General features: G+C 40.4%; 1 protein-coding gene across 1 annotated transcript; it reads right to left on the minus strand.

Annotated features, from left to right (window-relative positions):
- Positions 1-1,278: 1,278 nt before the first annotated feature.
- On the minus strand, positions 1,279-12,931 carry LOC110083015 (tetraspanin-6). The gene is made up of 7 exons (XM_020801089.3): positions 12,769-12,931; positions 9,566-9,754; positions 8,485-8,559; positions 6,943-7,038; positions 5,401-5,550; positions 3,977-4,060; positions 1,279-1,461 (listed from the first exon to the last, which is right to left on the minus strand). The coding sequence occupies exons 1-7, from the start codon at positions 12,841-12,843 to the stop codon at positions 1,393-1,395; spliced, it is 738 nt and encodes a 245-aa protein (XP_020656748.2). The 5' UTR covers positions 12,844-12,931; the 3' UTR covers positions 1,279-1,392.
- Positions 12,932-13,360: the final 429 nt, after the last annotated feature.

The following is a 13,360-nucleotide window of genomic DNA, read 5'->3' on the forward strand; positions in this document are numbered from 1 at the left end:
TGATGGTGAAGGCTACTGGGAGTTGCAGTCCAAGAACATCTGGAGGCCCAAGGTTGGGGACCACTGCTTTAGACTACATTGTAATCTGACTGAAGGAACTGGAATGCCAGTTGAGTGACTCTGATGCCAGAGAGGCAGCTGGATTAATTAGAACTAATTGTTTACAATGCAACATTGCAGAGTCTGGACCATCACCCACATTACACAGGAATACTTCAAATACATGACTTAAAATCATCTTCTCCCTTTTTTACAATACCGAGGTTGGCCTGAGGAATTCTGTACAACTTTTCAATTTGCATCTGACCGGCTCGTTCTTATCTCATGGAGGCAATATTTTATTATTCCTGTACACTAGGAAGGTAGCTTGTGTCTGAGTCCTATTTATCTTTCATTTTTCAATCCATATACAATGGCTACTGTCCACCTAGTCTAGTAATAATCTCTGATTACCTATTAAGATTTTCTTTTCAGCCTTTTATAACTGCCCTTTTTGTTATTGTTATACAAGAAGTGCTGTTCAATGTACTAAGGAAAAAGTTGAATTCTCCCATATGTAAGTATTTGTCTTGCCAGCTGCTCATGCTTATAACATTTCCTTATCTTTTCTCAGAGACTTGCAAGACCAGTATGTTACATTGTAACATCTTTGCTAAGCCACACAGGATGCTTTTGCCTGATCAACCAGGCCTCATTCTGGTAATTCTTGCTTGATTTGTCTAGGGTTTGCTAAAATAATTCTTCTCTCTAAAGCTATTATTTTATGATGTAGAATTATTTATCCATCAGATATATATCCAACCTTTTCTCTAATGAGCTCAAGATGGTATATGTGGCCCCTCTACTCACTTTCTCTTCACAAGCACCCTATGAGCAAGGGCATGGTGAGTGTGTGTGTCTGACCTATATTTTGTGGTGCAGTGGGAGCCCACATTTTCCTAGTCTAACACTCTAACCTCTATGCCACACTGGTTCTAGGAACAAGGTGTGTTAGATATATTACAACTTGTTTTCAAGACAACACGCACAGGACTGCATTGTAAATGTTTAACATCTTGTACAATGCCATTTTGTACCATAAAACATGATATTTTCAAGTTTTGACTGAAGATGGTGCAGGAATGAGAACACCATCTTTAAGACTTCTCAAACACAAGTGGTGTAGCTATGAAGAAGCACTTTTACGCATCTGGCAGTTTCTTACACTGCTGTCCACAGCTATTGCACCCCCTTTCCCTTTAAGAAGGGGTTCCCACTTTTGATGAAATCAAATAAGTATTCCAAGAGATAGGAATATTTTATTTGCATGCTATATAATAAGCAAGGCAAATAGGACTGTGCAAGTTTTGCTTTTCAGTTTCAACTATAAAGAGCAGCATCAGCTTCTTAAATTTATTCAATACTTTCATAATTTTCTTTTAATATTTTCAGCAGCAGACAGCAAAACAGGATCCCAGTTAGCTGGTAAGAAAGTACAGAACATAGAAAAGGGTTAAAATAAATGTTTCATTCATTGAGGAAATATTAACATGAGCATGGTTAAATCTGTCAGTTTGGGTGTCTTGACAGTTTTCTACTGCTCCAGTTCCCCTTTCATGCCATTCCACTTTTTAATAAATTTTCACATTAAAAAAAAACACCACATAATTATTATCCATTTTTCAAATTGATTTATCTTAATACGCAAACTTTTGTTTGTAATTTTGTCCATGGCATGCTTTTTTGTTACTTTTTCCCTGTTGTATGTGCTTTTCCCAATAATATATATAACGCAACATACAGCCATTAAAGTCTAAACTGCTGGCAACAAAAGTGAGTACATCCCTAAGTGACAGTGGCCAAATTGGGCCCAAGTAGCTGTTTTCCCTCCCTGGTGTCATGAGACCCCTTAGTGTCACAATTCTCAGATGTGAAGGGGGAGCAGGTGTTATCACTCTCACTCTCTCAGACTGGTCACTGGAAGTTCCACATGGCACCTCATGGTAATGAACTATCTGAGGATCTGAAAAAAAATGAATTGTTGCTCTACATAAAGAATGCCTAGGCTATAAGAAGATTGCCAAAACCCTGAAACTGAGTTGCAGCATGGTGGCCAAGACCATACAGAGGTTTAACAGGACAGGTCCCACTCAAAACAGGCCTCGCCATGGTCGACCAAAGAAGTTGAGTGCCTGGTCTCAGCATCATATCCAGAGGCTGGCTTTGGGAAATAAACATAGGAGTGCTGCCAGCATTGCTACAGAGGTTGAAGGGGTGGGGGTTCAGCCTGTCAGCGCTCAGACCATACACTGCACACTGCATCAAATTGGTCTCCAGGGCTGTCATCCCAGAAGGAAGCCTCTTCTATAGATGATGCACAAGAAAGCCCGCATATGGTTTGCTGCAGACAATCCATGGATTTCTGGAACCATGTCCTGTGGTCCGATGAGACCAAGAAGAAACTGATTTGGTTCAGATTGTGTCAAGCGTGTGTGGCGGCAACCAGGTGAGGAGTACAAAGACAAGTGTGTCGTGCTTACAGTCAAGCATGGTGGTGGGAGTGTCATGGTCTGGGACTGCTTGAGTGCTGCCAGCAGTGGGGAGCTATAGTTCATTGAGGGAACCATGAATGCCAACATGTACTGTGACATACTGAAGCAGAGCATGATCCCCTCCCTTCAGAGACTGGGCTGCAGGGCAGTATTCCAACATGATCACGACCCCAAACACGCCTCCAAAAGGACCACTGCCTTGCTAAAGAAGCTGAGGGTAAAGGTGATAGGCTGACCAAGCATATCTCCAGACCTAAACCCTATTGAGCATCTATGCACCATCCTGAAATGGAAGGTGGAGGTGCGCAAGATCTCTAACATCCACCAGCTCTGTGATGTCATCATGGTCATCATGGAGGAGTAGAAAAGGACTCCAGTGGCAACCTGTGAAGCTCTGGTGAGCTCTGTGCCCAAGAGGGTTAAGGCAGTGCTGGAAAATAATGGTGGCCACAGAAAATATTGACACTTTGTGCCCAATGTGTATATTGTCACTTAGGGGTGTACTCACTTTTGCTGCCAGCAGTTTAGACATTAATGGCTGTGTGTTGTGTTATTTTGAGGGAACAGCACATTTACACTGTTATACGAGCTGTATACTCACTGCTTTACATTGTAGCCAAGTGTCCTTTCTTCGGTGTTGTCACATGAAAAGATATACTAAAAATTTATAAAATGTGAGGGGGTCTACTCACTTCTGTGATACACTGTATATATTTAGTGGACAATTTTGTTTAGAGAACAGCAACAAGTTCTGATAAGTGCAGATGCTGGAGAATAAATGCATTATAATTCACAGGTTAGTTTAGCAAATGCATATTTGAAATTCTGAGATTTGAACTGAATAAAATTCTCCCCAATCCTTAGTATGTATTGTGGTTATGTATTTCAACCAAATGTTAACAAGGGCTAGGCTACATTGACAGGAATGGGCTGTATTGCTGCAATGGGGGCATGAACTGGACAAAACTGGACATATCATCTTCTGTTATTAGAACTATTAGGAAAGCCAAATGCTATGGCAGGGTTTCCAAGTAAGCCCCACCCCATTCCGAGGTTCAGCGCCAAAACCTGGGAGCAGGAGTGGTTCATTATGAGGTCATAGAAGTGAGGCAGGCAAGAGTTCGGAGGGGGCAGAACTGCTTCTGACCCATCTGATTTTAGAAATAACGGATGCCAAACTTTTTAGTTTGCAAGCTCTGAGTAGAGCTGTCAATGACAGGGTATTTCTCGAGATCTCTAACCCTTATAGAGTTGCTGTTAAATCAAAAACTCCTTCTCTAACAGCACTCATGCTGGGAAAGCATAGAAATGCCCCTGATATATCAGATGGTGAACTGGGAACTCCAGATACTGGGCAAACCTTGTCTTCTGATTTAAAAAAATCACAGATAATGTTCAGAGGTATACATCCTTGATATTGCAGTCATATAACACTTTCTACTTACCTGTGCAAGTCCAATAAAAATCCCAACCCCTCCAAACACAGCCATGTGTTCTTCAACCCAGTTCTTCAATTTTAGGACACATCCCTGAGAAAGAAAAAAAAAGATAATTGCTGTAAGAGGCACTGTCAAAACCAAATATACGGAGTGCTAAACCATGACCACTAGGTAGAAACTGATTTGAAATTTTTAAAAAACCTAAAACAAATTGCTCCAACTGTTTCAAATTGTAGTATGCCTTGTTTCAGACAGAGACGGCAGCTGCTGATGTCCTTTAACAACTTTAAAATTTGACAACTTGAGCCACTTTGGGTCTTCTTGAGGAAAATGTGGAGCATAAATATTTTAAATTACAAATAGACAACACGGCTTAAGCTATGAGAAGAAAAAGTAGCATTCTTTCCTGAAATCCAGGTCCCACTCCTTAAGTCCACAGTTTCAACCCTATCATACCACCCATGAATTCCTGCCATACTTACATCAGCATGGCAGGAATATCATAACCCTCCAGTGTGCATTCCATTATAAGAGCACAGATCCTGTCAAGAGCTATGCTTCTGAATTTCTGGGTACTCACAGACCTCAAATCAGTTCCCATTCCACCGTTTCGTAACAGTACAGATACAGATTATTTGCACATGGCAAAATACCGATACTCCCTTTCCTTCTTCCCATCATTTCCCTCCATTCTACAAAACTAAAGAAAGCCAGAGGTCACACAGAGATCCCAGTATTTAAGACAGACCTAGCCAATTAGTGCAGCATGTTTACATACTAGACAATCTCCAAAAAAAACAAACAAAAAAGGCCTGACCAAGAGAATTCATTTCGATTGACCCCAAAATCAAGAGACTTGCGGAACTTACAAATCTATTATGCCGTCATTCTGGGTAACCTGTTTAAATCCAGTGCATGAGTACAGTATTATCAAACCCCCTATTTGAATGGACTGGGGTGTCAGGGAATGGTATCAGAGAGGGACTGGGCCTCAATAACATCAAATGAGTGGGCAGGACCCACCTCCTATCATCCTGTCAACTTGGTCCTGGAGGGAGGAAATGTGCACCATATAACCAAACTGTTCCTCCACCCTGACGTATAATGTTATGTAATTAGGCACAAGATCACCCCACTTTCTGCACAGAACACTCCATTCTCCTTCCATTTATATACTGGTTAAAAACCAGCAGGGTGATGCTCAACAAAATAGAAACAAAACATAAAAAAACAAAATAAATTATTAAAATACTGTTTACAGAACTATATATGTAAAATGCTCCATTTGCCTTTCGGTTTATGCCTGTTCCATTTGCTTACATATACCTCCAGTTGTGTGCTGCATGTCCACAATAAGTGGTCTTAAGGAGAGAATATGTATTTGAAGAGAAAGAAGTCCAATATGAGCTTGGCAACGATACTGAATTTACCTGCTGATTAATCCCTATGGTGTATTTGCTGAGATCTGTGACACAGCTTTCCACAGGTACTTTACAGCAACTTCTTGGAACGGAGGAGGAGAGAAATCCAAATGTTGTGTTGAGCCAATCAGTATAGTTCTCTGCCCCACAGCACTGGAACTACAAAGCAGAGGGGAAACCACTTAGTTTGACAAGAGGTGTGGCACACACACCCAAAGAAACCATAACTGGTGAAAATCCAATTCCTCAATCAAAAGCCCTCTGAAACATATTCTCATCCCCAACCATTCTTTCTCACCTAACCAATCTCATCTTAATCTGTCCACATCTTTAATGGCAGGACAGTTACAGCCCATGAGATGCATATGTTGTCCTTCTGCACATTACAAACCACAGCATGGAAGTTAACTAGTTACAAATCATGTTACCTGTAATCGGTATAGAACTAAGTTACACTGGCCACAATCCTATTGGTTAATAATAAGAAGAATCATCATCATAGAACTGCAGATCTGGAAGGAACCCTATGGATCATTGAATCCAGCCTATCAAGGAGGCACAGTCAGGGAATCAAACTCACAATCTCTGACTCTGCAGCCAGATGCCAAAACCACTGAGCTGTCCAGCAGTCCTGCTTGTGCAACTGAAATAGCATTAATAACAGCAAATTACTGGTAATTTATGGGTTTCTGCTTTTATTCTTTGCCATGGGCCAGTTGCCTAGTGATTTCTTCCACTGCTTTACACTGGCGTAAATAACCAGCAGAATTCTGGCCTTTAAAGCTGTGACTTACTGAGGAACCACTTTATCTCTTTTGTGAGGTACTTAGCGATTGGCAGGTCTTTGTCTAATCCACGTTGGCAGCAGTGAAATCAGTGCCCAGCCTGACAAAGACATGAACAGAATCCAAAACTAGCTTCTGTTTTTCATATTTGGTGATTGAATAAAGGCATCACACACCCTGGTCTTATCCTTGTTACTTTTAGACAATATAGTATGACCTCACTTAATAGTGGAAGAGGAAATCACACAGTTCAGGTGCTGGCTTCTGTTGTGCCTCACAGTCTGTTGTTCAGATAAGTTTAAAAAAAACTCCAGTTATTTCAGTCACATTTGGGGAAAAGGGGGATAAAGGGTTAACCATGTGTTTAAAAGTAATTATAGCAGTATTTAGCTATTGCTAGGGTCTTTTAGAAAGTAACTGTACAAGCACTGGTCCACACTTTAAACACTGCAAGCTTCTCTTACAAGATGCCCAACAAGCAATGCCTTCATACAATTTTCTCTCCTTCTCTGCAATTAATGTCTTCTTGACCACATTTCATTTTTGCCCTTCATCCTAGCTGTGTGGTTTTCTAGCCTATTAATACATACCAATCACCTGGCAACACTATAATTACTCTTTGAAACGGCAGAATAGAAAGAGGGAGAGGCCCTTTGTTCTTCATTGTCTGAGCCCCTTGAGTCCAGCCAGATGTTGAGTTTTACCAGTCGTTTGCTGCTCTTTAAAGTTAAGACGTTTGATTTCTCCCGGAAGGAGGGATGTTTACCTGTCTCTGTAGACTATCCACACCCTTGGTGATATGCAGTTCTCTGTTATATTTGTCCAAGGTTCTCAAGACATCTCTCAATAAAGTTTGGTGCAACTGTGTTAACAGAAACATAGGAGGTAGTTCAAAAGGCATTTGAGTATAGTACGCTGGTCTTTAGAGGCAGAAGAAATACACTTTAATGTGTGAGAACAGAGCAAAATATTAACAGAAGCACCAGAAAAGAGGTACATTCACCACTCAAGCACATAAGGTAAAGGTAAAGGTTCCCCTTGACAGTTTTTGTCCAGTCATGTTCGGCTCTAGGGGGTGGTGCTCATCCCCGTTTCCAGGCCATAGAGCCAGCGTTTTGTCCGAAGACAATCTTCCGTGGTCACATGGGCAGTGCGACTTAGACATGGAACGCCGTTACCTTCCCACCGAGGTGGTCCTTATTAATCTACTTGCATTTGCATGCTTTCGAACCACTAGGTTGGCGGGAGCTGGGACAAGCGATGGGCGCTCACTCCGTCACGTGGATTTGATCTTATGACTGCTTGGTCTTCTGACCCTGCAGCACAGGCTTCTGCGGTTTAGCCCACAGCGCCACCACGTATTGCACCTTAATTATTACTCTCTTCATGTGGAACACCGCATGCGGCTAAAGGGCTGTGGTGTTTCTCCATCTGGCCTGCAGGCATCTTCCACTACTATCTCCAGTTGGTCACAAGGAGTCCTAGGAAACTATTACATAGGATAAAACCCAGGAAATAGATGCATTTGGGCTTACCCTGGATCAGATATATATAGAATCAAGCTGGGCTTTCTCTGCTTGGTGGGGAATATCAGTAACAATGTGATCTGACCCTGCTCAAATTTGCTTTGGTTCTTGAACCTCATATCCAACTGGAATGTTGGCTCCTGAAAACGGTCCCACATTGCAAAGTATTCCCACGACATGTAGATTTCCCTCCAGCACTGGCTTGTTGAAAGGCTGTCTACTTAGCCATAGAACTTCATTGAGTCAGTCACAGGCAAGTCATTGTCTAACAGCCTAGCCTCCCTCAGGGACCTTTGCAATGATAGATACAAACCACATTGAGAAGGGTCCATGTAGATAATTTCTAGAATCTAGGACCAACCCCTTCTTCCTTTTCTGAGTAGCTCATAGCTTAAGAAGATGAGAAGGAAGGGTGGAATTCAAATGTCCAAGTGGACTCTGGCATGTTTGAGCTGTGACTTATATTCAGGTTCCAAGCTTTACATTACATATTTACTAGATTGCAAGAAACCTAGTGTTCCGCAGCTGCTAACACATCTTTTGTATCTTTGTTGTCCCAAACAAATAACTTTTTTTTTTTTTTGCTTTTATGCCAGTCTCTTATCAAATATAAGTAGAAAGGGCAGTGTTTTGACTTTCATATTATGCAGCTGCCTAACTCTGCCCAATAGGGCTGGTCCTTCTTGATAAAGCAGACTTTAGAAGACTCCCAATTAGAGATTTGTCTCTTCTCCGCAACTTTCTAATATGACTTTCTTACTGGGAGAAAAAAATATTTTTACCTTCTCTCTGTAAATACAGACAACTGCCCCAGCTATGATTTCAGTTATCAAGAGTGCCAGCAGTATACCTGTGAACTTGTAAGAGAAAGGGTCTTTTTCAGCTGAAAGGCCAGGGACACAAGAAAAATCAGTACCACATCTCAATAAATCTTTTAAGAACTTGTAGAAAATACCATTGCTATTTTCTCATTTAACATTATTTCTCCAACCCTTACTATCTCATACCTTAGTTCAGTTTCTAATCCCATCTAATGTGCTCAGATAAAATACCCAGAGAGCCAAACTCAACATTAATCCATTATGGCTGGCACCAATATACTGACATAGATCACTGATAAGGAAGTCATGATTAGGAATTTTTTTAAAAAACCAATCATGTCCAAGTTGAGCCACCAGTACCATACATGGTAAAATAACCTGCTATGGTTATAGAATAGCCATTGTTTATACATTCTCTTCCAGGACAACATATTTTGGGGCATGTGTTCAGGATTAAAATCAACAGGCACACAGTCAAATGGTATGGTTTCCCCCACCTCCTGAAAGGGCCAGGATTTGAGACGAAGCACAGCTACCAAACTTATACGTGATTTGTTGCTTATTACAAGTTGATTTGATTCAGATGGAAATGTATGTTCTTGTAAGTTTGTCACTTCTGTTAAAAGACAAATATTATACTAGTTACTTAATAAAACTAATGTTCCACAGTTGTAATGTGGAGGCAGTGAGCAAATTAGCTGGGCAAGATTGCTATGTGTATTATTGTCAATACTTTGCGCATACTTAAGTAACAGTTATATATTTATTCTCTGTACACTATAGTCTCATGACTGCTGTAGATATTTGATCTGGCAGGTGACTCTACTGGCCAGAGCAGGTGAATACTGCAATAAAAAAATTCTAAAGAATTGAATGTATCCCAGCCAAAAACCATGGTACCTCCTGACCTAGGCCTACCCTGTAACTTCAGAAGGCAGCAGTGGCTGAGTGATCAAAGGACTATTCTTGAGTACATTTGAAGGCAGTGCTTTGAGAAGCTCAAGTGAGAATTACACTTTTTACTAACCTAGACAGTACTTACCAATCTCATCATCTTTAGGTTGCATTTTAGTAGAGCAACAGCCCCAAAGGTAGATATAAGGATTATTAGCGTGCCAATAACTGTTATGATCATAGGAACTCCTGAAACAGCTTCATTCAGCACCAAAAATGTATCATGGAATTTCACTTGAATGGACACTCCTATGCACATTAACACAACTCCAGAAATCTAGAATTATAAATGTTAGAGTCACAACCAGAAGTTACAAGAAAATCAAAATGCCTCCAGATGGCATGCATACAGGCTCCCAACCCCACCATACCCTAATTCTCATTCATAAAAGACTGCAGCCTCTTGCTAATATCTGTTAGTTAAGGCATCACAGATACAGAATTGAATGTAATTGCTCATTCATTTCAGCATATGACAGGGCTATACTTTCATCCTACAAACTAGAAATCTACAATGGTGATGGAAAGGCAGAAATGCAGTAACATCTCATGTATTTAAGTGGTAATGAAGTCCCACCCACCCCCCACCCCCTTATGTTCTTTTGATGGAGAATATCACTAAGCATTTTAAACACCTCCAAAACACAACACTGGGAAGTAACTGGTTACAAGTATCTATCTGTCTCTAGTTACCATTTGGATAATTATTTTGAGTAATGTAATAAATACATACAAAGTTACAGTTGAAATATAGCATGCATTTATTAAGTTATTTGGGGTCCAAGCAATGTTTTCTAGTTATAAAAATTAAAAGGCATTTTGAAGCAAATGTTTTCGTTATGTTCTTTTATCAGTCACAAGGGAGGTTGTTTTACTTTCTGTTTTTGTAATGTTTGAGAGCCAGAGTAGCACACTGAAAGCCAGTATAATGTTGAACTAGCATTCAGGAGACCTGAGTTCAAATCCCTGCTCAGCCATGGAAACTCACAAGGGTGAGATAGTGGTAAAACTGTCATTTGAATATCTCACAAATCTTGGAAATCCCATAAGACCACCAAAAGTCAGAATCAATTTGATGGCGCACACACAAATATTTGAAAGATGAAATATACGAAATGGTCATTAGAAGGAAACAGAGATTTTGCTTACATTTTCTCTCAGGGCTGCAGGCAAGAACAACACAACATGGCAATAAGATAAAATCCAACAATAATGGCGAACTGGCTGCAAAGAAGTAATGGGCAACAAAACCATTTTTTTTAAAAAATGTGCCAACCTCTAGAAAATGCAACTTTACTGTCTATGGCAAAACAAAAGAAGAAGAAAAAGAAAGAAATTCCACTTAGGACCTATTCTGGATAACTCAGATAAAGTCAAAGTGAAAAGATGATTTTGTTAAAAAAAATACGGAATGCAAGAAAAGGCCCTCTGTTTTGCATGAGTCCAGGAGCGTGTGTTGAAAGAGCAACCGCTTGCACTGTGGCTAGAATGAATTAGAGATTCATTCTAGCCACAGTGCCTTTGTTGTCAGTACAATTAAATCCAGACTGGCCAACTGTACTTAATGGGTTAAATTTGGGATAGGCAATGGTCCTTTTATGTACCATATGACCCACTTACCTTGGGGTCACACCATCTGGATTCAGCCACTTTATCTTACACTAGCAATGTTCACTGAAATGACAGAGGACAGAAGCATTTTTGTTTGTAATGAAGACATTACACCATCCTAGTTACTATAAACAGGAGATTAACTCCACGATAAACGGAAGCCGTTTAATACATACAATGTCACAATGCATTCCAGGACTGCTCCAGATGGTCCAAATATGAGAACTAGCCACACAGGACAAGGGAAGGAAGACAAGAGCTCTCACAACTACCCTTTTGAGCAGGATTTTCAAGTGCATCTTTAGAAAGATGCATGACAGGCCTAAATTTAAACCTTAACTTTTTCCCAGCACAGGGATACAGAGGCCAACATTCAGAAGAAGTACTTATTTGGGTGGGAAGGGGTAGCAGCCCTGGGAATAACAGCCAGCATTGTCTAAAATGAACCTGCTCCGGGCACTGGAGCATGTTGTCCTCTGGCCTCTCCCCCTCCTCAAACTCACACCTGCAGCCATGCATGTTCCTTTCTCATTTTCTACCTGTTCCAAAGAAGTGCTTGTAAGAGTTCAGATAAAGCTGCAGGTTGAGATTAAAAGAAAGAAACAAACATTGTATTTTGCACAAAAGTAGTTAATGACGTTGTTACATGCTGCCAATTAGTACCTGATTTACAGAAACTCTAACAGGGCTTTCAAGATATGTGAGATTCTTAAGGAGTGGTTTTGCCGTTGCCACTCCCAGTTAGTCTCCCTGGCTGAGCAGAAAGGATCCAGGTTTCCTAAGTCACGTCCCACTACTGTATCTACTACATCACACTCTTTCTTACAATCATAAATATAGTACATCCTTTATTTTGTCTATTCATTTGATGAAATTTGACTCAAATTTAAAGCAGATTGGAACTTATATGTAAAAGACTGTCCAAGTTTGAGGCAGTTAAGTGGAATACAGCAATAGTAGAACAACACATGAGCAGCCCCCAATATCACCGTTTGTCAGAAATAACTAGACTACCTAAAGCGAACTGCAGTGTTGGGTGGAAACACAATATTTAAAATTGAGAGAACACCATTGTGAAAATAAAGCTTTTAGATCCACAAGGTCCTTATTTGCTCCATTTTATTGCTATATGTGTTCAGAAGCCAACATCTTATGAGGTAGTCCTATAATTACTTGTGGGTGGGTGGGGGTATGCATCGCCAGGTCACATTCAAAATATCATGACCCTAGAGTTTTCAAGATGTGTGAGAAACCTTAGGAATGATTTTACTAGTGCTGCTACCATCCCATGAGTCTCCATGGCCAAGCAGAAATTCACATGGGAGTAAATCTAATTGAGAATGATATCACTTACTTCTGAGTTGATGTGTACAGAATCACATAGCTGGTGTATTCAACTAACAGCTGCAGAATTCTGAGATCATATTAGAAAGTCTCTCTCTATTAAGCTACATTAGAAAAACCAGAGAAATTCCCAGCCAGTTCAAAAAAAAAGTCAGCTCATGAACTCTCTCTCTCTCTTTCTTTGTAATAATTGTCTCTACAGTACTACTACATTGACCTCAAAATTTTCATACCAGACACATGTGTTTCCAACATTTGGGATCTAAATATTCCTCTGTTAACACATGGCAAAGCCTAATATAATTGAACAGCAAAGATCTTAGAAAAAAAACTTACCCAGTAAAGTAAGATAGCCAGCCATAAACAAATTCTAATAACCCTCTCCCAATTAGTAACCTCTTTTTCCTTCATCCTGATTTCTATCCTATCCCTCCTAAGACCTCTGGCAAGGATAGATATACGGACATAAATCAGTGCTTCCTGTTGTCACAGCTGTCATCAATTTCAAGGGAATGCTTCTTTTTATGTCAAACGCCAACAACCTTTTACAAGAACAGATTTGTTAGCAATCGCGAACAACTTAATCTGGAGTGGCCACACTGAAGCCAATGGAACGGCTGAGATAAGGTGGTATGTTGCTCCTGAAGCAACGCACCTCAGCTGTTATGTATTGACTTGATAGCAAGAGGCTTCTTCATCATGCTTTCTAATTGCCTCCTCCCAATCACTGTGAACCAGTGAGATAAGGCACTTAGCTCATTTGTGCTACCTCCCTAATAAAACCCAAGGCAATGTTTTAACTGGGTTGGACTTTGGGGAAAGGGGGGCAAAACTGAAGCACACATAAGCGGTGATGCCTTCTGATCCAAACCCAGAGCAAGACATATATCCCACTTGGACCACAAGCTGTTTATGACAACAAGGATAG

Source organism: Pogona vitticeps, chromosome 1 (assembly GCF_051106095.1).
Source record: "Pogona vitticeps strain Pit_001003342236 chromosome 1, PviZW2.1, whole genome shotgun sequence".
Lineage (NCBI taxonomy): Eukaryota > Metazoa > Chordata > Lepidosauria > Squamata > Agamidae > Pogona > Pogona vitticeps.

Excerpts from the sequence above, each read along its gene's own strand:
- LOC110083015 (XM_020801089.3), bottom strand. The coding sequence starts at position 12,843 with ATGAAGGAAAAAGAGGTTACTAATTGGGAGAGGGTTATTAGAATTTGT. Across the intron at positions 5,551-6,942 it reads TGGATAGTCTACAGAGACAG|TTCCAGTGCTGTGGGGCAGA; the intron begins GTAAACATCCCT and ends TCTGCTTTGTAG. Across the intron at positions 1,462-3,976 it reads TTTTTATTGGACTTGCACAG|CTAACTGGGATCCTGTTTTG; the intron begins GTAAGTAGAAAG and ends CTTTCTTACCAG.